The 24412-nt window shown below is 41.7% G+C and overlaps 1 protein-coding gene across 1 annotated transcript in view; it reads left to right on the plus strand.

The window, feature by feature from the left end:
- The window catches only part of LOC308241281 (uncharacterized protein C10orf67, mitochondrial), a gene marked incomplete at both ends in the record, with an annotated part of 151335 nt that overhangs the window by 15295 nt on the left and 111628 nt on the right, over positions 1-24412 (plus strand). Inside the window, 3 exons of the mRNA XM_080654695.1 lie at positions 7960-8103; positions 9773-9847; positions 11504-11563. Of these exons, the coding sequence (XP_080510821.1) occupies positions 7960-8103; positions 9773-9847; positions 11504-11563 (279 nt within the window). The remainder of the gene's footprint in view (positions 1-7959; positions 8104-9772; positions 9848-11503; positions 11564-24412) is intronic.

Consider the following 24412-nt stretch of genomic DNA (forward strand, 5'->3'; position numbering starts at 1 on the left):
CCCTATTGATGGACATTTTTTAAAAATATTTTTTTATTGATTTCAGAGAGAAGAAGGGAGAAAGAGAGAGAAACATCAATGATGAGATAGAATCACTAATTGGCTGCCTCCCGGGCATGTGCCCTTGACTGGAATCGAACCTGGGACCCTTCAGTCTGCAGGCTGATGCTCTATCCACTGAGCCAAACCAGCTAGGGCATGGACATTTTAAAAAATATATGTTTTTATTGATTTCAGAGAGGAAAAGATAAGGAGAGATAGAAGTATCAATGAAGAGAGAGAATCATTGATCAGCTAACTCCTGCACACCCCACACTGGGGATTGGGCCTGCAATCCCGACATATGCCCTGACCAGGAATTAAACCATGACCTCCTGGTTAATAGGTCGATACTCAACCACTAAACCATGCTGGCCAGGCATGTGCTGTAAATTCTTAAAAGTGGAATTTCTGAATCAGAGGATGTATGCATTAGTCATTTTAAGGATATTGCCAAACTGTTTTGCATAGAGATTGCACCTATTTGCACTCCCACTAGTAATTTCTGAGGCTGTCCCTTTTCCTACACACTTGCCAATTTGTTGTCTTTTTTAATGCCTTCAGGAAAGTTTATAACTGTATTTTCTTGCAACTAGGAATGTCCAAACGACTAAGTTCTGATCAGTAGAATTTAGATGGAAATGTGTGGCAGGTTTTGGGCACCTTCTTAAAGACACAGTTCACATGCACTGTCTACCACTTTACTTCTTCCTCCTTCTCCCGCCCACCCCCTTCTTTTTTATTCTCCAGCATCTTCGAGTTGTTGGTTGTGTTTTGGTCATATTGTATCTGAGTTTATAGTATCTTTGGGAGTCTGTGGTTCAGCAGCAGTTTGTCTGACCACACCAGGATCCCTGTGCCTCCTTTCTTCAGAACAAGTAGTCTATAAGGGCTGTTTTTTTTTAAACTTATTTCTTAATTAAATTTATTATTCAGAAGAGCACACCTGGGCTGGTTCTTAAGACAAAGTCATCTCAGCTTCTTCCTGCAATTTAAGGAGTTTCTTAAGACTTCACTTGCTCTAGGATATTTTTTTTTATTGTTTAAAATATTACATATATTAGTACATATATCTACTTTTTTTTTCCCCATTGACCATCCCCCAGCCTCCCCTACCACCTGTCGCATGCCCTCATCCCACAGCCCCGCCCCGCCCAGGGTCTTGTGTCCATTGGTGTGCTTATATGAGTGCATACAAGTCCTTTGGTTGATCTATTTCCCTCCCTCCCCAACACTCCCCAGCCTTCCCACTGTAATTTGACAGTATATTCAGTGCTTTACTGCCTCGGTATCTTTTTATTCATCAGGTTATAATGTTCTTTATTTTCCATAAATGAGTAAGATCATGTGCTATTTTTCTTTCATTGCCTTCATTTTTTTGCATCTATCTGTCCAATTTTCCCAACAACATTTATTGAAGAGACTGTCTTGACTCCATTGTATGCTCATGCCTCCTTTGTCAAATATTAATTGCGCATAGTGGTTTGGGTCGATATCTGGATTCTCTATTCTATTCCATTGATCTATATGTCTGTTCTTGTGCCAGTACCAGGCTGTTTGGAGAACAGTGGCTTTGTAATACAGCTTGAAATCTGGTATGGAGATCCCACCTACTTTGTTCTTCTTTCTCAGGATTACTGTGGCTATTCGGGGTCTTTTTTTATTCCAGATGAATTTTTGGAGAGTTCTTTCTAGGTCTGTGAAATATGCTGTTGGTATTTTAATGGGGAGTGCATTGAATCTATAGATTGCTTTGGGTAGTATGGACATTTTAATGATGTTGATTCTACAAATCCATGAACATGGTATGTTCTTCCATCTGTTTACATCTTCCTCTATCTCTTTTTTCAGTGTCGTGTCGTTTTCCACGTATAGGTCTTTTACCTCCTTGGTTAGGTTTATTCCTAAGTATCTTAATTTTTTTGGTGCGATGGTAAATGGGATTGCTTTTTTAGTCTCTCTTTCTGTAAGTTCACTATTGGTGTATAGAAATGCCATAGATTTCTTAGCGTTAATTTAGTATCCTGCTACATTGCCGAATTCATTTATTAAGTCTATTAGTTTTTTGATGGTGCTTTCGGGTTTTTTTATGTACAGTATCATGTCATCTGCAAATAAGGACAGCTTTACTTCTTTTCCAATTTGAATGCCTTTTATTTCTTCTTCTTGTCTAATTGCAATGGCTAATACTTCCAGTACTATGTCGAACAGGATTGGTGAGAATGGGCATCCCTGTCTTGTTCCTGTTCTTAGGGGAAATGGTTTTAGTTTTTGCCCATTGAGTATGATGTTAACTGTGGGTTTATCCTATATGGCTTTTATTATGTTGCGGTATGATCCTTCTATTCCCACCTTGTTGAGAGTTTTTATCAAGAAAGGGTGTTGGATTTTGTCAAATGCTTTTTCTGCATCAATTGATATGACTATGTGATTTTTATCTCTCAATTTGTTTATGTGATGTATCACGTTTATTGATTTGCAGATATTGTACCATCCTTGCATTCCTGGGATAAATCCTACTTGGTCATGGTATATGATCTTTCTGATGTAGTGCTGGATCCGATTTGCTAGAATTTTGTTGAGGATTTTGGCATCTATGTTCATGAGGGATATTGGTCTGTAATTCTCTTTCATTGTGTTGTCTTTATCTGGTTTTGGTATTAGGGTGATGCTGGTTTCATAGAAGGAACTTGAAAGTGTTCCTTCCTCTTGACTTTTTTGGAATAGTCTGAGGAGGATAGGTTTTAGTTCTTCCTTGAATGTTTGGTACAACTCCCCTGTGAAGCCATCTGGCCCCGGGCTTTTGTTTGCTGGAAGTTTTTTAATGACTGCTTCAATTTCTTCCATAGTTATTGGCCTTTTGAAATGTTTAGATTCTTCCTGATTGAGTTTTGGAAGGTTATATTTTTCTAGGAATATGTCCATTTCCTCCAGGTTGTCCAGTTTGTTGGAATAGAGTTGTTCATAGTATTTTTTAACAATCCTTTGTATTTCTTTGGAGTCTGTTGTTATTTCACCTCTTTCATTTCTGATTTTGTTTATTTGGATCCTCTCTCTTTGCTTCTTGGTGAGCCTGGCTAGAGGTTCATCAATCTTGTTTATCCTTTCAAAGAACCAGCTCTTGGTTTTGTTGATCTTCTGTATTGTGTTTTTGGTCTCAATGTCGTTTATCTCCACCCTGATCTTTATTATTTCCTTCCTTCTGCTTACACTGGGCTTTTCTTGTTGCTCTCTTCTAACTCTTTGAGTTGTAGGGTTAGGTAATTTATTACCCCTGTTTCTTGTTTTTTGCAGTAGGCTTGTAGAGCTATGAACTTCCCTCTCAAGACTGCTTTCGCTGTGTCCCATAGATTTTGGGTTATTGTGTTTTCATTGTCATTTGTTGCCATGATGTTTTTTATTTCTTCTTTGATCTCTCTGGTAACCCAGTCATTGCTTAATAGCATGCTGTTTAGTCTCCATGTGTTTGATTTTTTTGGATTGTTTTTATTGTAGTTGATTTCCAGTTTTATGCCACTGTGATCTGAGAAGATGCTTGATATGATTTCTATCTTCTTGAATTTGAAGAGACTTTGCCTATGACCCAACATATGGTCTATCTTTGAAAATGACCCATCTGCACTTGAGAAGAATCTATATTCTGTGGCTTTGGGGTGAAATGTTCTGAAGCTGTCAATTAATCCCATCTGGTCTAGTGAGTCACTTAGGATTGATGTTTCTTTGCTGATTTTTTGTTTAGAGGATTTGTCCAATGGTGATAGTGGGGTATTAAAGTCTCCTACTATGATTGTATTGCTGTCAATCTCTCCCTTGATATCCTCCAGGAGTTTTTTTTATGTATTTGGGTGCTCCTATATTGGGTGCGTATATGTTTACCAGAGTTATTTCTTCTTGTTGGATTGTTCCCTTTAGTATTATGAAGTGGCCTTCCTTATCTCTTGTTATGTCCTTCACTTTGAGATCTAATTTGTCAGATATAAGTATTGCTACCCCAGCTTTTTTTTTCATTTCCATTCGCCTGAAAAAACTTTTTCCATCCCTTCACCCTCAGTTTGTGTGTGTCTTTTTTTCTGAGGTGGGTTTCTTGTAGACAGCAAATATATGGGTTGTGTTTTCTTATCCAATCCATTACCCTATGTCTTTTGATTGGGGCATTTCATCCATTTACATTTAAAGTTATTATTGATAGGTGCTTATTTGTCACCATTTTTATTCTTTACCCCTATGTTCCTTCTTCACTTCCTATTTCTTTTCTTTTTTTTTTTTTTTTTTACAGCAGACCCTTTAATATTTCTTGCATTGCTGGTTTGGTGGTAATAAATTCCCTTAGTCCTTTTTTTGTCTGTGAAGATCCTGATTTCACCTTCAATTTTGATTGATAGCCTTGCTGGGTACAGTATTCTTGGATTCAGACCCTTCCTTTGCATGACTTTGTATATTTCATTCCATTCCCTTCTGGCCTGATGAGTTTCTGTTGAGAAATCAGTCACTAGTCTGATGGGGGTTCCTTTGTAGGTAACCTTCTGTCTCTCTCTGGCTACTTTTAAGATTCTTACTTTGTTGTTGGTGTTTGCAAATTTAATTATAATGTGCCTTGGCATCGGTCTTTTGGGGTTCATTTTGCTTGGGACTCTGTGAGCTTCTTGGATTTGTGTGTATTTTTTCTTCCCTATATCAGGGAAGTTTTCTGTCATTATTTCTTCAAACAGGTTTTCTATTCCTTGCTCAGTTTCCTTTCCTTCTGGAACCCCTGTTATGCAGATGTTGTTTTGTTTGGTGTTGTCCCAAAGTTCCCTTAGGCTCTCCTCCTGCTTTTTAATTTTTTTTTCTAGAAGCTGCTCTACTTAGGTATTTTTTTCCACCTTGTCTTCTAGCTCACTGATGTGGTCCTCTGTTTCTTCTAGTCTACTCTTGATGCTTTCTATTTAGTTCTTTACAGCAGCAATGTAATTTTTCATTTCTTCTTGGTTCTTCATGTCCTCTTGGTTCTTACACATATTGTTGAATTTGTCTTCCATTCTTTTCAGCCACCTTATGACCATTTCTCTGAATTCTTTCTCTGACAGGTTGCTTTCCTCCATTTCGTTTACTTCCTTTTCTGGTGATGCCTGCTTTTCTTTCACAAGCAGGCTGTTTCTTTGTCTCCCCATGGTCTCTCTTCTCCGGGTGTTTGGTTATGTAGTTCTCTCCCTCCTGCATTGATTTAAAGGCACAAAATACAACACAACCAGGTCCAACGCACAAGGCACTGAACTTAAATGTATATATGATATTAATAACCCCAAATAAAGGTGACCACCACAGAAAGGCAAATTAGAGGATAGGAGAGAAAGAAGAAGAGAAAAAAAAAAAAAGAAAGAAAGGAGTGCAAAATGAAATTGGGAAAAGGAAAAAAAAAGTAAGAGAGAAAAGAAAGAAAATATGAAAGAAGAGGGGAACAAACTATATATATGGGGAGAAAACTCCAATAGAACAGCCACTGATCCCAACAAATGCCAGCAACAAGTACCTGGAGATGAATACATACTACAAACAACAACTAATATCAAGCGAGGTGAGGGAAAACAGAAGCAAAAAACAAACAAAAACAAAACAAAAAAAGAATAAGCAAAAAAATCTCACAATCAAGCATAAAAATGATATAATCAACAATCACGCAAACAACAACTAAAGGACAGAAAGAAAAACAATTTTTTGGATAGTGAAGACAGAGAAGAGAGAGGTGTGTATGGACTTGGAGCAGGGGATTGGAAATTAGATATATAAGTAGGGTGAAATTTTAACAGGGGTAAAAAGAAAGAATAGGGAAAATCTAAAGCAGGAAAAGGGTAAGAGAAACAGGACAACAAAAGGGGAAAAGCTAGGAAGAGAGTGATGGCATAAAGGTAAAGTTGAGATAGAGTAAAATGATGCTAAAGGGAAGATGAAAATAGAATGTAGAACACTAATCCCAAAGTAAAATAAAGAGAAAATAAAATAATTTTTTTAAAAAAGGTAAAATAGTAGTAGTAATAATACTGATTGAAAATAAAATGTAATAATTGAAAAGGTATAATCAAGTGAGGAAAAAAGGAAAAAAATTAGTTTCTTAAGTAAAAGATGAAAAAAAATAAAATGTGCAGTAGTGAAGGTCATTCACTTCCTCTACAGTTCTGTTTGGCACGCCTGTTTCCCAGTCAGGACAGTATTGCAGTTCCCTGTGTTTCACTGCTCCTCAGTGTTGTAAGCCAGTCCTGATTTTTAAGCAGGCAGTGTGTCTTAATTTCTTGTATTCCTTTATTTGTGTTTACACAAGAGTCAATTTGTGATTCAACCCCTGGGTGGCAGTGTTTCTGGATTGACCTCCGGGTCTATTGGTCTTCTCTAGCCAGTGCTTAGGTCCTGCTTTCCCTGTGGCATTCAATACCGGTTTGTGGGAGTGGGTTGCCTCAGAGCTGGTTCTCTGATGGTTATTCCCTGCTCTGATCCCCAGGTTCCAGAAAAACAACTTTCCCCTGCAGTCTCTTAGGGTGTCCCCAATTGGGTGATCCTATGGGTGACCCAGCCTAGGCTCTCCTGTAGCCCTTCCTTCTTTCACTGTCTTAAGTATATTGTTTTTGCTGTGGTCAGTAAATTCATGCTTGCTTTTCTATACTTTGTCTCTTGATTGAAATCTTTCCTTCAAGAAGACTAGAACCACCCTAGCCAGTTTAGCTCAGTGGATAGAGCTGTGGACTGAAGGGTCCTTCCCCAGTTGCAGGCTCAATCCCTGGCTCTGGTCCTGTTCTGGGCATTTGTGGGAGGCAACCAATCGATGTGTCTCCATGTTTCTCTCTGTCTTTCCCTTTCACTCTCTCTAAAAATCAATGGAAAAATATCCTCAGGTGAGGATTAACAGAAAAATAAAAAGACTAGAACCAAGGCCTCCATGTCCCACAGGTAACACTAGTAATTTACTTTCATACAGAATAAAGTGCAATGATCCTCTGTCATAACTCAAAGGTATAATTCTCAAGATGTGATTTTCGGATCAGAAAATCATGTTTGTTATGAATCCACTAGCCAACCACTTAAATATATAACCAGTATATTGATTAGTTTTTATTTGTTTTTTTTTGTTGTTGCTTGGGTTTTTTTATTGTTAATCCTCACCCGCAGATATTTTTTTTTTCCATTGATTTCTTTTTTAGAGAGAGTGGAAGGAAAGGGGAGAGACACACAAAGAGAAACATTGATTGGTTGCCTCCTGCCCTGATGGGGCCAGGGATTCATATTATCTTTCATCTCTGGATTCTTACTTAAGTTACACATAGCCTTTCTCCAGATTCCTGAACCCTTCTAGATGCCAGAACAAGAACCCCAGCAGGAGGGGAATGACACAGAGTGTTCTCCTGAGAGTATACTGGGACCTTCATTTTCAGGGGTTTTAAAGGCTGGGCATTTAGGGGAGGTCCTAGGGGTGGAGCAATGGAACATTCATCAGCTTTATGCTGTTGTACCAATAGGAGATTTATTCTCTTAATTTGTTTGTCCTTGGGTGTGGTTGGCAAATGGCACTTAATTGGATTTCTGTTATTGAGTTTCCCTGAGTATGGTGATTTAACCCTCTGGTTGGGGAGAAGTATCCTTGGTTTAGGGAAGATAGGATTTACTAGGTGGCTGCAAACTGCTGTTTAATTATCTTAGTTCCCCTAGTCCACTTGTCCCAGAATTTTCCTAGTCTCTTATTATAACACTAGGAACTTCTTCTCCCTTATTCCATTAGTTTATATTCCTTTAGCAGATTAATTGGAATTCCCAATATAAAGAGTATTTGACAGATAATCTTAAAAGGCAGGACAATCTCCTGACCAGGTCAGGTACCCAGGTTATATGCCCAGAACCCAGCATGGCATCACAATCCCTTACTCTCTACAATAATGTATATTTTTCTATTTTTAGACTATTAGATCCCTTCAGGTAGATTTTGGGTTCCTGAAAGAATTGCTTCAGTTGAAGTTTGAGGACCGGATTAAAGAGGAGTCTTTCAATCTCTTTGCTGTTCTACATGACAGGATCCTAACAGTCGAAAGACATTATCAACAGGTAGAATGTCTCTAATTTCCTTTGTGTTTTTTGTTGTTGTTTGTTTGTTTGTTTCATTACCTTCATTTTGTGTATAGACTGATCTTGTGCTTAGACATGTATGTAATACAATTTTGAATTTAGCAATTTTTGACGGCAACGTAATTTGTATATGTTGTGTCCCATATAACAGTTTCACAGAGCTACATATAGCTGTGTAATACATGTAGCTTTACCATGTGTCAGGAACTTTTCTAAGTACTCTGTATACAAATTTATTTAATCCTCACATTAATCTTATGAAATAGGCATTATTATTATCCCTTTTTTATACATGAGGAAACTGAGGCACAGAAATGTTAATTAACTTGCTCAGGATCACCAGTTTGGGTTCCAGGCCAGAGAGCTTGATGACTGAGATTTGACTCTTAGCCACAATTTTATATGATCTTGTTTGTGCTCTAATGGCTCATTTGGAGATAAAGGCATGAAACCTCTGCTGCTTTGAGGAATTTCTTAAAAATCTATGGTCAACTTAATCTGCATACTTATCTGTCATTATCAATAGGCATCCCTCTTATTTATCTGTTATAAAACAAAAATCCCATCTCCATCTATTGTTTTGTGGTGTTTTTTTTTTAAATTTTCTGCTAATGATTTTATTTATTTTTAAAATTTTTATCTTTATTGTTGAAAGTATTACAGATGTTCCCCTTTTTACCCCCTCTACCCCCTCCCTCTTAACCCCCAAGGCCTTCACTCACTGCTCTCCATCTATTGATGACCACACCATTCTAAGTACCATACTAAGCCTTTTAAGCACAAGTCCCTTAACAATCCTAAAATGGAAATACTTTTATCCCTGATCTACAAATATGGAAACTGAACTACCAAGGTTAAGTAACTTGCTTAAGGGCAGACAGATAATAGTAAATGGCACAATGATATTGAAATCTAATTCCGCCTGATTCTAAACCCTATTGTTGTCTACAGTCCATGCTGGAATCAGAGTTGGTATCTTTCATTGTTATGCTAAATAGAGCTGGTTAAATTATTTGATCAGAAAATAAGTAGTTTATGGATTAGCAGCTCTAGATTTTTTTTTTCATGAGTTTATCTCATTCAAAAAGTAGAAGGAGCAAAAGAGGATATGAATTGATAATAGATTTTACTACTTTTAAAAAATATGTTTTTAGTTGATTTTTAGAGAGAGAGGAAGGGAGAGTGATAGAGAGATGGAAACATCATGAGGTGAGACACATCATCATTCAGCTGCCTCCTGCACGCCCCCTACTGGGCATAGAGCCTGCATCCCTGGCATGTGCCCTGACAGGTAATCAAACCCATGACCTCTTGTTTCCTGGTTCAAGGCTCAACTGCTGACCCACACTGGCTGGGCAGATTTCACTATTTTTAAAAGCAGTTCTAGGAAGATACGAAAAAGATTTTTATATGTAAAATGAAATAAAATCTTCAAATTATCCAGAGGGACACTATTGCTTTTGGTTAAGTGTAAGTAAAAATGAAATGTGCTATAAGAGCTATACCATAGGAGAAATAATAATAAAATGAAGTTCTTAAGAGATTGTGATGATTTCAATGATTTTATACTGAGCTCCTCCCTAGCAGGTGTGAGAGTTGTTTTTGGAAATACATTATGGTGCTCCTTGTACTTATTTCTGGCTTGCAGAATGAAGAATTAATAAGAAAATGTTGCCACCAGCAGTTGGCAGATGCCATAGCTGTAGTCCGAGGAATGTACAAGGTGGGTCTTAGTGCTGTCCTGGGCAGGACCAGCTTTATATCTTGGAAGTGCATAGAGTGGGGCTCACTTTGGCTTCCCAGCCTGAATTATGTCAACGTAAAAAAGTTCAAACCTGTAGATAGTTTTTATAAGGGTTTATTTGAGCAAAATTGATGACATATGCCAGGGAGCAAGATCTCAAATGCTCTGCAGCATAACAGTTTTGCAACTTCATTTATGCACTTATTGGAGGTGGGAAAGCAAGGTGGGGATTAGATTGCAGGATAGTTAACGAGATTATGTGCTTTCTTGAGGGTGATTAAAGTTTACTTCAAAGGTATGTTAACCAAGATGCATAGAAACAATGGACAGGGCTTGCTTAAGGCAAAGATAAACCCTTTACTAAAAAATTATAAAAGCCTGGGGCGTGACTATCCCTATGACCTGCCCAGTTAGGAATTTATGATTAGATCACCTTGTGAGGTTACTTTCCATAAAACCCCTTTTGTTGTCCAGTGTTTTACCTTTGAAGATCTGTTTTCTCAATTTTCAGGCTCCTGAAGAGGGATTAGGCCTAAGATTGTTCATGCTCACATTAAATTTAACAAAACAACACTTTATGGTAGCAGATAAAACTTTTCAGAGACTGGAGGATTCCAATCTGTTATCCAAAGTGTCTGGACAGGTGATGAAGTAATCCAGATTGCATGGTGAGCATGCCGTTGGATAGAAGCAGGTCAGATGGTCTTAAGAGAGAGTTCATTGGTCCCTAGTAAATACCAGTGAATAGTCTCTGACTCTTGATAGAGTAACTTATCTAATGACAAGGACACTGTCTGCCACACTAGTGCTTCACTCCCCTACATAATGGAAAAATCATGATTTTCAGTAATTACTTTTTAGGTTTAGTAAAGACCTTGTACCTCTTATAGTAGTTATTGATCTTTTCTTTCATTTCATTATGATTCTATAAAGAAACATTTATTTATAGCAAATTGTGCATTTCTCATAGCACAACACATTTGTGTTTAATTATATCATTGCTTGTTATAAATCTCGGTTCTGTGCCAGACTGTAAGCCTTATGAGGGCCAGATGTTGTCTGTCTTATTCACTGCTATGCCCTGCCTCTTAGCAGTGTGCCTGGTATGTAATTAGCAATCAGCTCAAAATGCCATATAAGCCTTAATTGCCCAATTTGCCCTCTGGTCTCATACTCTTATGGAACTTCCATATGTACATATGTAATAAACCTGGCTATTTTCTCTTAAATAACTTAAGAAGAATTGCAAAATGAAAGTACGGTTACCTATATTTGTGACAGATGCTGGTCACTCAACAGTCATTTTCCCTCCTCCATTTATTTATTTATTTATTTGTTATTAATTAATTAATTTAAATCTTTATTGTTGAGAATAATACATATACCCCCCATTTTTCCCCATTGATCCCCACCCTCACTCCACCCCCCTCCCAGGCCTTCCCCACTGTATTGTCTGTGTCCCTGGGTTATGCATATATGCATGCAAGTTCTTTGGTTGATCACCTTTATCCCCCTCCCCACTTCCCTCTGAGATTCTGCACTCGGAATCTCCTTTTTTTTTTTTTAATTAGCAGAAGCCCTTCTTACTGTACAAGACAAAATGCTAAATAATTTCTTTCTCAACTTCCTTTTCAGCTATGGTATACACATGGACAAGGTCACTTGCCCATGTCACCTGAACAATGGGACCTGAAGGTAAGTTGGCTGTGACATTTGGGAGCAGGTTGTTTTCTCTCGTTAAAGGAGACTCATAGGAGGACCCTTGTGTGACCTTGTTACATCTCCTTCTGGTGCTTGGAATTGATGCAGCCAACCTAAAACCAAGGACTGAGACACTCACACCAACAAGCAATTTCTTAAATACATTTGTGGGATAGATTACTTCTTTGGATGTGCTAAGGATGGCAGAGTGGAAGACTGCTCCGTCAACATTCTCTGAGTCTATGCCCAATTGTGTTTCCAAAGATGGCCTTGACACTGTCTTCCCGCACTGCTCTTCGGCAATGCTACCTTGCTCCTCTCCCACCAGAGGTGGAGCATAATTCCCCTCCCCAGAATCCCGCTGGACCCAGTGACTTGTCATACGCACAGAGTGTGGAGGAAATGATGCTGCACGACTTCGGAGGCCAGGTTGCAAGAAGCCTTGCAAATGCATCCTTATAACCTTTGGAATGTTTGCTCTCTGGATTCCCCTCTCTGATTCCAGCTGCCATGGTGTGAAAATCTCTAGCTGTTTTGAGGGTCTACATGGGGTACTGGGTGCACAGGCCCAGCTGAGTCCAGCCTTTAAGTCATCCAATCTCCAACCATTCATTCTTCCCATCCAGACATTATGAAGCAGAGAGAAGCCATCTGCGGTGCCTGCCCTAATCCCCTGACCCACAGTGTTTATGAACATAATAAATAGTTGTTGTTTAAGCTGATAGGTTTGGAGAGATGTGTTATGCACCAATAAATAGATAGTTGGAACAGTATCCCTACACTCACACCAACAAGCAATGTCTTAAGTACATTTGTTGGATAAGTTCTTCTCTAATGGTTCTGGCAGAACAGTTACAGCATTATGGTTGACAGCATGGTTTAAGTTTTAGAAAAAGGACTCCAGAGTCAGTCCATGTAGGTTCAAACCCTGACACTGCACTTAATTGCTATGTGACCTTAGGCAAAGTACTGACTCTCTCTCCTTTAGTTTCCTTATCTGTCAAATGAGGATCACCAAAGTACCTGCCTCATAGGCTTGTTCTGAGGATGAAATGAATTGATCTTTGTGGAGCACTTAAAGAGTGCCTGGCACATGATATTGCATTATTAGCATTTGTTAAATAAACACTTCCACCTATTCATAGTACTCCTTGGTGTTGGTATCTTTTTCTCTCCCTTAATTATCCTATCTTAGTATTTAAGTGTATAGCTTTCTGTTTCTTGACTGCAGATTTCAGATATGATAAAGCGCCCTTAAGACATCTGTCATTAGTATCAAATTTTATTATGTCGAACCTTATAATATTGACACTTTGGGAGCCAAAAAGATCAAATGTCAGCAATTTCATAAAAGTGATGACAGCAAGTATACTTATTTTATATCTACTCTTACAGGGAATTAATACAATGTTTCAACATTATGCATAGTACTTGCTGTAGATACTCTGGCTATTTCTTTTGCTAAGAGACGTTTAAAGAAAATCATGACTACATTTCCGTTTTATAAAATGTGAGCTTTATGCATCTACTGAGAGGCCATATGATTTTTTTCTTAACCTATTTATAATTAATAATATGGTGAAATTAATTGATTTTTTAATGTTAAATCAACCTTTCTTTGTATAAGCCCAACTTGGTCATAATATGTCTTTTTTTATTAATTTTTAAAATTGATTTTAGAGAGAGAGAAAAAAAAAGGGAGAGGGAGAGAGAGAAACATCAGTTTGGTGTTCCACTTATTTATGCATTCATTGGTTGATAATTGTATGTGCCCTGACTCCAAAACCTAACCAACTGAGCTACCTGGCCAGGACTTTACACACACACACACACACACACACACACACAACTTTGTTGTTGAATTTAGTATGTTAATATTTTGCTTAGGATGATTTAAATCGACATTTATCAGTGAGGTCACCTCACTCCCCGCCCCCTTCCCCCCGCCCCGTCTTTATTGGGTTTGTTGTCAGGGTTCTGGCAGCTTCACAAAATGAGTTGGGAATGTTATGCCCATTTTGTTCCTTAGGAGCATTTGTGTAAGATTGAAATTTTTCTGCCAGAGGAGCCAGCTGGGCCTGGAGAGATTGATTGATTGACATATTTTGGACTTATTCAATTTCCTTAAAGGTTATAAAACTATTTGGGTTTTCTATTCCTTTTGATTTAGATATAGTGAGACATTTGTGCAGGGCCTTGTCTGTTTCATTTAAACTCAAGAATTTGTTGGAATAAAGGCTTAATAATATATGCCTTGTTGCTGTCCTATATTTTAAACCCACTTCATATTTTTATTACTATTTTATCCATTTTCACTGAGTTTTTAAATATCACTTAGGTTTTTTTATGACTAGGAATTCTATTTGACTCTCTGTGCTTGGTTGTTTAATTTTTGTTTTTATGGCTCATACTCTTTGCTCATAATTTCAGTGTGGTTATTTCTATAAACATTTTTAAATATTTTTTATTTATATTCTGTGTTTCACAATTGCCATAACTTCCATCTTTGAGTGTCTGATAAGTGCTGGCTGTCATTCATGATATGTCTTTTACTTTTGGGTTTCATGATTTTTGTGAACTCATATTTTTGTGGGAATTTCTTGGAGGCCTGGAATAGGAGTTATAGTTTAGAGGATATTTGTATTTGCCTTTGTGAGACTCCTGAATCTGTAACCATTTTAATCTAATCCTCAGCCTGAGGTATTTTAAACCACCCAGAGGTATGAAGTTGGGCCGCAAAACTGTGTGGGCCATCTTATGCTTATAAAACTCAAGAGATTTTTTCCCTCCCTATATTTGGACCCAAGTTTCCAACAGAGGCAATTTCACTTTCAGTGGAGGAGGAGGGGTACAGCATTCAAAGTGGTTACTTCTAGTTTGTTTTTACATCGAAGGGTAGCCCTTAGGTGTCTCAATCTTACTTAGAACTGACATGCTGAGGAGGACCTGGGTAATTTATCTTCCCTGTGCCTGTACAGAGGTGTAAACCAAAGTTGAAATTTACCTGGCTTAGCGATGCTCTAGGCCAGTTTCTGTCAATATTGTTCATACTTCCCTGGATTTCTACATTCACTTAATTTTGGCCCAAGCATCCCTTACTTTGTCAGCTTCTAGGTGCATTTTACTTATCCAGAATTTTTGTTGTTTACAGTGGGAGGGTAAGTCAGAGTTCCATGAATTTTTGAACATGCTTTCATAGTCTTTTGTCTTCAACAATTTCTGGGATACTGATATACTTCTAATGTGAATCAAATGTTCTAAAAAAGTGGCTAAGTGACTTTAGTTCTTTATTTATACTTTTTGTACTTATAGGAGTAGAAAGTCCTAAAATGATTTAAGTGCTTTATAGTCATCAGTTTTTCATACTAATATGTGCTGGTTAAGTATGCTTAGCCAACAGTATATTAGCTGTGGTTAGTTGGCTTATCTTTTTTAAGAATTGGTTTAATGACACAAAAGTGATTATTTGAATCTTTGCTTTGGCTTTTTGGCATGACCTCAGACAACCTTCCTAATGCTGGCCACCCAGTTTGTTAATTAAGGCTTAGTCATAAGAAAGAGCAGAAGAGCATTGAAAAGAACAACCAAAGTGTACACTTTTGGTTAAGATGCAACTTTGGGGTGCAGGCTAAAAGAGGTCAATGGGGGAAAAGGAGGGACATCTGTAATACTTTCAACAATAAAGGTAAGTTTTTTTAAAAAGATGTAACTTTTGATTGTGTGAATAAATCTCTGCTGCCCCCTAGAGTCCAGTTAAGGATACAGGTACGCGTACTTTTTCAGCTATGGAGCAAGTGTCTAAATCCATTTAACTTTAAAAGCAATTTCTTGGGTGGTATTATAATATTTACATTTACAGATAAAAGAAGATATTTTTTTTAGAAGTGTATCAGTTTAGATTCAAATAAGAAAACAGGAAATACTCTATTTCAAACAAGGATTTAATAAAGGGATTTAAGAGCTTATAAAAATCTCTTGGAAAGAAGGAGTAAAAGAGAGAACGTTGCTAGCTTTCAAATTAATAACCACTTTTCCAACATCATTTAGTGAATATCTTTTCATTTTTTATTGATTTATGATGTTTTTCTCATGTTTAAAGATAAGTCGAGTTGGGCATATTAAAATTTTTAAGTTTACTGAGCACAAAGCTATTTGAATGTGGCAGTGCCCAGTGGGAAGGGGCTAGGAGTGCTCCACAAATAGGAGCTATGGGAAGGACCTACATAGAGGAAAGTTGGGAGCAAATCAAGGGAACTTTGGCAAGAACTTGTGTATTTACCTTATTTGGAGAAGCCTAGTTGCCTGTTTGTGACTGGCTGCCCTTTGTTTTTTATTTCTTAACTTTAAGGCATTTGCTGGCTTAGGTTTGGTTAGGCTGCTAAGGTACCAGAACCACCTCAGTCTAATGGCCTCCTCATCATGTATCAACAATAAGGGTTACTTGTGCTGTTTTGTTGCTCTATGTTAACATTATCTATGCAGTGTTGTGACCCTCCATTGCATTTTTGTATTTAATATTTTTAGAATTATGTTTTTCTTTAGAATTAATAACATTTTAGTATCTAATAAGTTTAGGTTTTTTTTTCATTATGTCTCTCAAAAAAATCTTTGCTTTAAAATATATATATATATTTCAGAGAGGAAGGGAAAAGGAGAGAGAATCATTGATTGGCTGCCTCCTGCACAACTCCTACTGGGTATTGAGCCCACAACCTGGACATGTTCTCTGACCAGGAATCAAATTGTGACCTCCTGGTTCATAGGTCAAAACTCAGCCACTGAGCCACACCAGCTGGGCATATCTTTGTTTTTTTTATTCTTCCAGATAAACTTTATTTTGTTACTTCTACTTAAAGTATCCCTTCCTTGGCATCTTAAATATATATATATTAGAGGCCCAGTGATGAAATTCGTGCATGGGGGGGCCCAGCCTGCACCCTCTCCAATCTGGGATCCCTCTCACAATCCAGGACTGCTGGCTCCCAACTGCTCGCCTGCCTGCCTTCCTGATTGCCTCTAACCACTTCTGTCTGCCAGCCTGATTGATGTCTAACTGCTCCCCTGCCAGCCTGTTTTACCCCAACTTCCCTCCTCTGCTGGCCTGGTCACCCCTAACTGCCCTCCCCTGCAGGCTTGATCGCCCACAACTGCCCTCCTTTGCAGGCCTGGTCCCTCCCAACTGCCCTCCCCTGCTGGCCATCTTGCGGTGGCCATCTTGTGTCCACATGGGGGCAGGCATCTTCGACCACATGGGGGCAGCCATCTTGTGTGTTGGAGTGATGGTCAATCTGCATATTACTCTTTTATTAGATAGGATAGAGGCCTGATGCATGGGTGGGAGCCAGCTGGTTTGCCCTGAAGGGTGTCCTGGATCAGGGTGGGGGTTCCCTTGGGGTGTGGGGTGGCCTGGGTGAGGGGCCTGTGGTGGTTTGCAGGCCGGCCACACCCCCGGCGACCCAAGCAGAGGCCCTGGGATCTGGGATTTATTTATCTTCTACAATTGAAACTTTGTAGCGTGTAGCGGAGCCAAGCCTTCTGCTCGCTCCGTGGCAGCAGCCATTTCTGTTGGGATTTATGTATCTTCTATAATTGAAACTTTGTAGCCTTAAGCGGAGGCCTGGGCCGGCCAGGGTGTGTGGAAAGCTTGGCTTCCTTCATTGCTGGGGAAACCCAAGCCTCCCTCCTGCTCTCTTCGTGGCCGCAGCCATCTTGGTTGGGTTAATTTGCATACTCGCTCCTGATTGGCTGCTGGGCGTGGCTGGTGGGTGTAGCAGAGTGATGGTTAATTTGCACATTACTCCTTTATTAGATAGGATTTACTAGAGGTCCGGTGCACGAAATTCGTGCATGGGGGGTGGGGGGGAGGTTGTCCCTCAGCCCAGCCTGCACCCTCTCCAATCTGGGACCCCTCGGGGGGTAACCGGCAGTCAGACATCCCTCTCACAATCCAGAACTGCAGGCTCCTAACCACTCGCCTGTCTGCCTGATTGCCCCTAACTGCTCCCCTGCTGGCTTGATTGCCCCTAACCACCTCTGCCTCAGCCCCACACCCAGGACCCAGGCTTCCCTCCCTCTGGTCAGCCATAGGCGTCCAGGCCGACTGCAGCCACAGGGGATGGTGGGCAGGTGGCTTCGCCTGGGCTGCAGCTGCAAGTGCTGGTGCTTGGGGCCACGGGGTGGGAGGCATCTCTGTCTCCCGGGCCACAGCCAGCCGCAGGTACTGGTGCCCGGGACTGTGGGGTGGGCGGCTTCTTCGTCTATCAGGCTGTAGCCAGCCGCAGGTGCTGGTGCCTGGACCACAAGCAGGCAGCTTCTCTGTCTTCCCTAGGATGCAGTGTGGGTGACTTCTCCGGCCGGCTGCGGCCTGGGATCATAGGGCAGGCAGCTTCTTCATCTCCCGGGCTGCAGCCAGCCTCAGGCTCTGGGGCCTGGTTTCTCCATCTCCCCTAGGATGTGGGGCGGGCAGACATGAGGCAGGTGGCTTCTGCAGCTGGCTGTGCTCTGGGATCATGGGCAGGCAGCTTCTTCATCTCGCGGGCTGCAGCCAGCCTCAGGCACTGGGGCCTGGTTTCTCCATCTCCCCCAGGACGTGGGGTGGGCAGATGTGGGGCGGGCGGCTTCTCCAGCTGGCTGTGGCCTGGGATCACGGGGAAGGCGGCTTCTTGGTCTTCCTGGCCGCAGCCAGCCTCAGAGGCTGGCACCAGACTTCTCCAACTCCCACAGGCTCAGAGCGGCTGGGGGGCCAGGCCACCGCCATCTTTTCAGGTTATTTTGCATACTCACTCCTAATTGGCTGGTGGGTGTAGCAGAGGTACGGTCAATTTGCATCTTTCTCTTTTATTAGTGTAGATTGACTTTTAGAGAGAGAGGAAGGCAGATGATGAATATTTGGCAAGCTGATGGAAGATGGGAGGAAGATAAGGAAGTGTCCTATTTGACAGTATAGAGGCATAAAGTGCAAGGTCAAGTCAGGCAACTGTAAATGGTTGGATATGTTTGGAAGACGAGAAGGCTGGAGAAAGTGGTGAGAGGTGACACAAGAAAGTGAAGCTAAGGAATTAATATTTTATCTTGAAGACATAGAAGACTTCTAAGCAGTTTTCACAACATGCTCAGATTTGCAAACTTGAAAGATAAATACTTGGATCGGTGATGACACTTGATAAATAACTCCCCGCTTTCCCACCCAGGTTCTGGGCCAGTTGAAAAGTAAAAAAAAAATATATATATATATATATATATATATATATATATATATATATAAGCCTAAGCGACTATTGCAACTGAACAGACGACCCAACAGGCTGCATGGGGCGACCAGGTCAGCAGGGGGGTTAGGGAGGGGCAACCAAATGACCAAATAGCAGGCTATGTGGGGCAACCAGGCCCACGGGGGTGGGGGGGCAGTTGAGGGCAACCAGGCTGGCAGTGGGGGCAGTAAGGGGCAACCAGGCCAGCAGGGGGGGCAGTTAGAGGTGACCAGGCCAATGGGGGGGGGCACTTGGGGGTAACTAGGCCAGGGGGCGGTATTTGGGGGTGACCAGGCCAGCAGGGGGTGCAGTTAGGGGCGATCAGGCAGGTAGGCAGGTGAGCTTAGGAGCCAGTGGTCCCAGATTGTGAAAGGGATGTCCAATTGCTGGTTTAGGCCCCATCCGCAGGATCAGGCTTAAACTAGCAGTCGGACGTCCCCTGAGGGGTCCCGGATTGGAGAGGGTGCAGGCTGGGCTGAGGGGACCCCCCCACCCCCGGCACAAATTTCTTGCACTGGGCCTCTAATAAAATAAATAAAGATCATCTGTTTTACTGATAAAACAGGCTACTCAGTGAATCAGGCTGACGTGACTCCTATCACAGGCAGCAGTGGCTGGGCAGATCTCTTCCTGCCAGGCAAGGCGTATGCTCCTGCAGTGCTTATCCCAAGGAGAAGGGAAAAGAAGGTGATGGCCAGGATGTGACCAACTTTCTTCTTTCAAGATCATAATCAGATAATTGAGTGGAGGATATCACTCCACATGGAAGGAACACAGTATTCCTGGATTTTTCTTTTTCTCTTAATTCACTGAATTTAACCATTTAGTCTATGATCAACTAAGTGTGTGTCTGAGCCCTGGGGGAGAGGAAAGCCCTGCCTGTACCTTCATGATGTAGCCCCCCAAACCAACCACTACTCCTCTGGGAATCCTGAGACCCCTGGTGCCCCAGAGGCTCAACCTGGGGTTAAGAGTACGTTATTTACATCTAATGACTAAGTCACTTTCTATCCAACACAGAATTTACTTCCTAGTCGATTTCTCACCTTAGGTTATGTCCAACTATGTTGTCTGATATTGTCTACCAAGAGGTTTTGCCTAGTAGAATGGGATGGTCCAACATATGTGTGGGTTTTTTTGTGGGTTTTTTTTTCAATCAGGAGGGATATCTCAGCTGGAGGCAAGGAATCGCAGTCCCACACCAGCCCCCCAGCCCAGGGTTCCAGAGCTGGAAAGAGAAATCTTTGTAACTCTGGGCTGTAAAAACCAGCAGGGATAATGGCTGAGTGACACAGAGGCTGCTGGAGACTCAGGCAGTCCCTCTTAAAGTGCCAGCACATGAAACTTACACAGTCCAGCTCCCTCTGAACTCCAGTCAGCACTGGAATCAGTGCTGACTGGAGGCATTAGGGGATTCAGGGACTTATGAGGAAAAACTGGATTGCCTGGCATAGGGGCAGGAACTCAGGGGCGGCTTTCTCCCAGATGGAGGTGCTTGCAGGTGTCTTGTTCCTGTGCTGAAACCTCCCCTGTCCCAGAGCTGACTGGCAGCCATATCTGAGTTTCCATCAATGTGCCTCACACTGTTTGCTCCATCCTGGTGATTCCCTGAGACCTTACCCCAGTGGTGAGCAAACTCATTAGTCAACAGAGCCAAATATCAACAGTACAACGATTGAAATTTCTTTTGAGAGCTGAAAACCGATTTCTGCACATGGGCCATGAAGTTTCAATCGGACTGTATGTGCACGCCCGCATGTGGTATTTTGTGGAAGAGCCACACTCAAGGGGCCAAAGTGCTGCATGTGGCTCGCGAGCCGCAGTTTGCTGACCACTGCCATACCCCATCCAACTTGTAGTCCTACCCAAGCTGCTTGCAGCTGCTTTTCCATATGAATGGCCTGTCCTGGCTCAGGCTTCAAACTTTCCTAAAATGTCTTAAACAAGCAGCAGCTGGCATCAGCATGCCATATACCTATTAATAAGAGGCCCAAGACCCAGCACTAGCTCCAGCCTGCCTTGATTCACAGCTTGGCCTTGCTGGACACTTCTAAGCCCAATACAAATAGCAGCCATCTGCAGATAGCTTGGTATCTCCTGCCAGGTGGCCCCAGGCAGTGGCTGACTTTGCATCTCTCAGGAGGCTCCAGAGCCAGTGCACCTGGTAGACAGCTTCAGAACATACCAGATTACAACTCTGCACATCCACAAGTGACACACTCAAGGGGAAGACTCGGTGAGCACCAAAGCCCCACTGAAGCAAGTCCTGCTCCATAGGGGTATCTCCTGCACAGCTACTCTTCCAATGTAGTCACAGCTGGTCCTCACAGCCAATTGGCCTGTAGGTCAACTCCTCCCAGTGGCACCAACAGCAATCACAGCTCAACTACAACAAGATGGTGCACATAGCCTACAAAGGGGTGCACCTAGAGTGCCCAGCTCAGGTGACTAGGAAGGCTGAGACACTGGGCCCTACTGCATACACAAGGCCACTCTACTAATTCCAAGAGACATACAGCTCTACATAATATATGGAAACAAACACAGGAAAGCAGCAAAAATGTGGAGACAAAGAAACATGTCACAAATGAAAGAACAGAAGAAATTTCCAGAAAGAGAAATAAATGAAATGGAAGCAAGCAAGCTACTGGATACAGAGTTCAAAACAATGGTTATAAGGATGCTTAAGGAACTTAATAAGAGCTTCAAGGGATTCAAAGTGAACTTCAAGGGACTTCATGAGACTTTTAAGGATCTTAGAATTTCAAAGACATAAAAAAGGACCAGTCAGAAATTAAGCATACACTAACTGAAATAAAGAATAATTTACAGGGATTCAACAGTACAGTAGAGGATTCCAAGAACCAAAACAACAATATGGAATATGAGGAAGCAAAAAACACCTAATCTTAACAGCAAAAAGAAACAATATTCCAAAAATATGAAAATAGTGTAAGGAGCCTTTGGGACAACTTCAAGGGTACCAACATTCACATTATGGGGATGCCAGAAGGAGAAGAGAGAAAGCAAGATATTGAAAACCTCTTTGAATAAATAATTACAGAAAACTTCCCCTACCTGATGAAAGAAATAGACTTACAAGTCCAGGAAGCACAGAGAGTCCCAAACAAGAGGAACCCAAAGAGGCTATACCAAGACACATCATAATTATAATGCCAAGGATTAAAGACAAAGATAGAATCTTAAAAGCAGCAAGAGAAAAGCAGTTAGTAACCTATAAGGGAGTACCCATACCAATGTCAGCTCATTTCTCAACAGAAACTTTGAAGGCCAGAAGGGAGTGGCAAGAAATATTCAAAGTGATGAATAGCAAGGACCTACAACCAAGATTACTCTACCCAGCAAAGCTATCATTTAGAATTAAAGGTCAGATAAAGGGCTTCACAGACAAGAAAAAGTTAAAGGAGTTCATCACCACCAAACCAGTATTACATGAAATGTTAAAGGGTATTTTTCAAAAAGAGGAAGAAGAAAAGATTTTAAAAAATGAACAATAAAATGGCAATAAATACATATCAACAATTTAATCTAAAAATCAAAATAAATGAACAAAGAATTTAATGAACACAAGCTGATAAGTAAAATAAAACCAGAGTCATGAAAACATGGAACAGATGAACAAACCTGAGAGGGTCAGTGCGTGTCATAGCAACCTATATAATCTATATATATAAAAGGCTAAGCGACCATCGCATCTGAAGCTACTGAACGGATGACCAAACAGGCTGTGTGGGGTGACCAGACTGGCAGGGGAGTTAGTGAGGGGTGACCAAACAACTGAGCAGCAGGCTGCATGAGGCGACCAGGTTGGCAGGGGGGTTAGTGAGGGGCTGGTCCTTACAGCCAATTGGCCAGTGGCACCAACAGCAATCAAAGGTCAACTACAACAAGATGGTGCACATAGCCGAGCAGCAGGTTGCATGGGGTGACCAGGCCGGCAGGGGAGTTAGTGAGGGGTAACCAAACGACTGAGCAGCAGGCTGCATGGGGCAACCAGGACAGCAGGGGCTTATTGAGGGGTGACCAAACAACTGAGCAGCAGGCTGCATGGGGCTACCAGGCCCGCAGGGGGGGCAGTTGGGGGCGACCAGACTGGCAGGGGTGGCAGTGAGGGGCAACCAGGCTGGCAGAGGGGAGCAGTGATGGGCAACCAGGTTGGTGGCGGGGGGGCAGTTTTGGGCGACCACACCAGCAGGGGGTGCAATAAAGGGCGACCAGGCCAGTGTGGGGGGCACTAAGGGGCAACCAGTCTGGCGGGAGGGGGAAGTTGGGGGCAACCAGGCCAGTGGGGGGGCATTTGGGGGTGACTATGCCTGCAGGGGGGCTGTTGGGGGTGACCAGGCAAGCAGCGGGGGGCAGTTAGGTGTGATCAGACAGGCAGGCAGGTGAACAGTTAAGAGCCAGTGGTCCCGGATTGTGAGAGGGATGTCTGACTGCCGGTTTAGGCCCGATCTGCAGGATTGGGCCTAAACCAGCAGTCAGACATTCCCCAAGGGGTCCCGGATTGGAGAAGGTGCAGGCTGGGCTGAGGGGACTCCCCCCCCCCCCCCCCGTGCACAAATTTCGTGCACTGGGCCTCTAGTCCTATATGCATACTAGAGGCCCTCAGCCTGACCTGTGCCCTCTGGCAATCCAGGACCCTTTGGGGGTTGTCAGACTGCCAGTTTAGCCAGATCCCCACAGGCCAGGCTGAGGGACCCCACCAGTGCATGAATCCATCTGCCCCCTGGTGGTCACAGCTACCTGTCAAAAGGTCGAATGGTTGAACAGTCGGACACTTAGCATATTAGGCTTTTATATATACAGATATGCATTACATATGGACACAGATAATAGGGTGGTGAAGGCCTTGGGTTGGGTGGGAACTGGGTGGAGGGAGGCAATGAGGAGGAAAGGGGGATATCTGTAATACTTTCAACAATAAAGATTTTTTTTTAAAAGAGGTTTTACCCATAATATCAAAAGACAGCACAAAATTATTGTAATAAGAAAAAGCTGACAGTTATGCCCCAGATGGGAATATTAACCCCTTCTCATTTTCAAATGCCAATGGCAAAATTAAAAGATAAATATTAATTCTTCTTGCAAGACCAAAGGAATTAAAGTCCAAAAATATTCTTGCTATTGTGAATGAAAAGACCAAAGATATGCTCATGCCTCCTTTCTCTTCTCCTGTATTCTAGCCAAGCTGTCAGTAGCAGAGTGTGGTCAAGAGATCAGTTACATGAAGGGAATGCCAACAAATAAATACATCAGTGCATTGAGCATAACAGGAACCAGTTTACTAAGGAAAGGAGATAGGCCATACTAAACACTGTGGCAAGTCATGTGGCTCAGTGGTTGAGTGTTGACCTATGAATCAAGAGGTCATTGTTCAATTCCTGGTTAGGGCATATGCCCGGGTGCGAGTTCGATCCCCAATGTGGAGTGTGCAGGTGGCAGCCGATCAATTACTCTCTCTCTCTCTCCCTTCCTCTCTGATATCAATAAAAATATTTTTAAAAATACTATATAATAAAAGCCCAATATGCTAAGTGTCTGGTCGTCCGTTCAACCAATCAAAGCATAATAT

The sequence above is a fragment of the Plecotus auritus genome, assembly GCF_963455305.1.
Source record: "Plecotus auritus genome assembly, chromosome: 1".
Lineage (NCBI taxonomy): Eukaryota > Metazoa > Chordata > Mammalia > Chiroptera > Vespertilionidae > Plecotus > Plecotus auritus.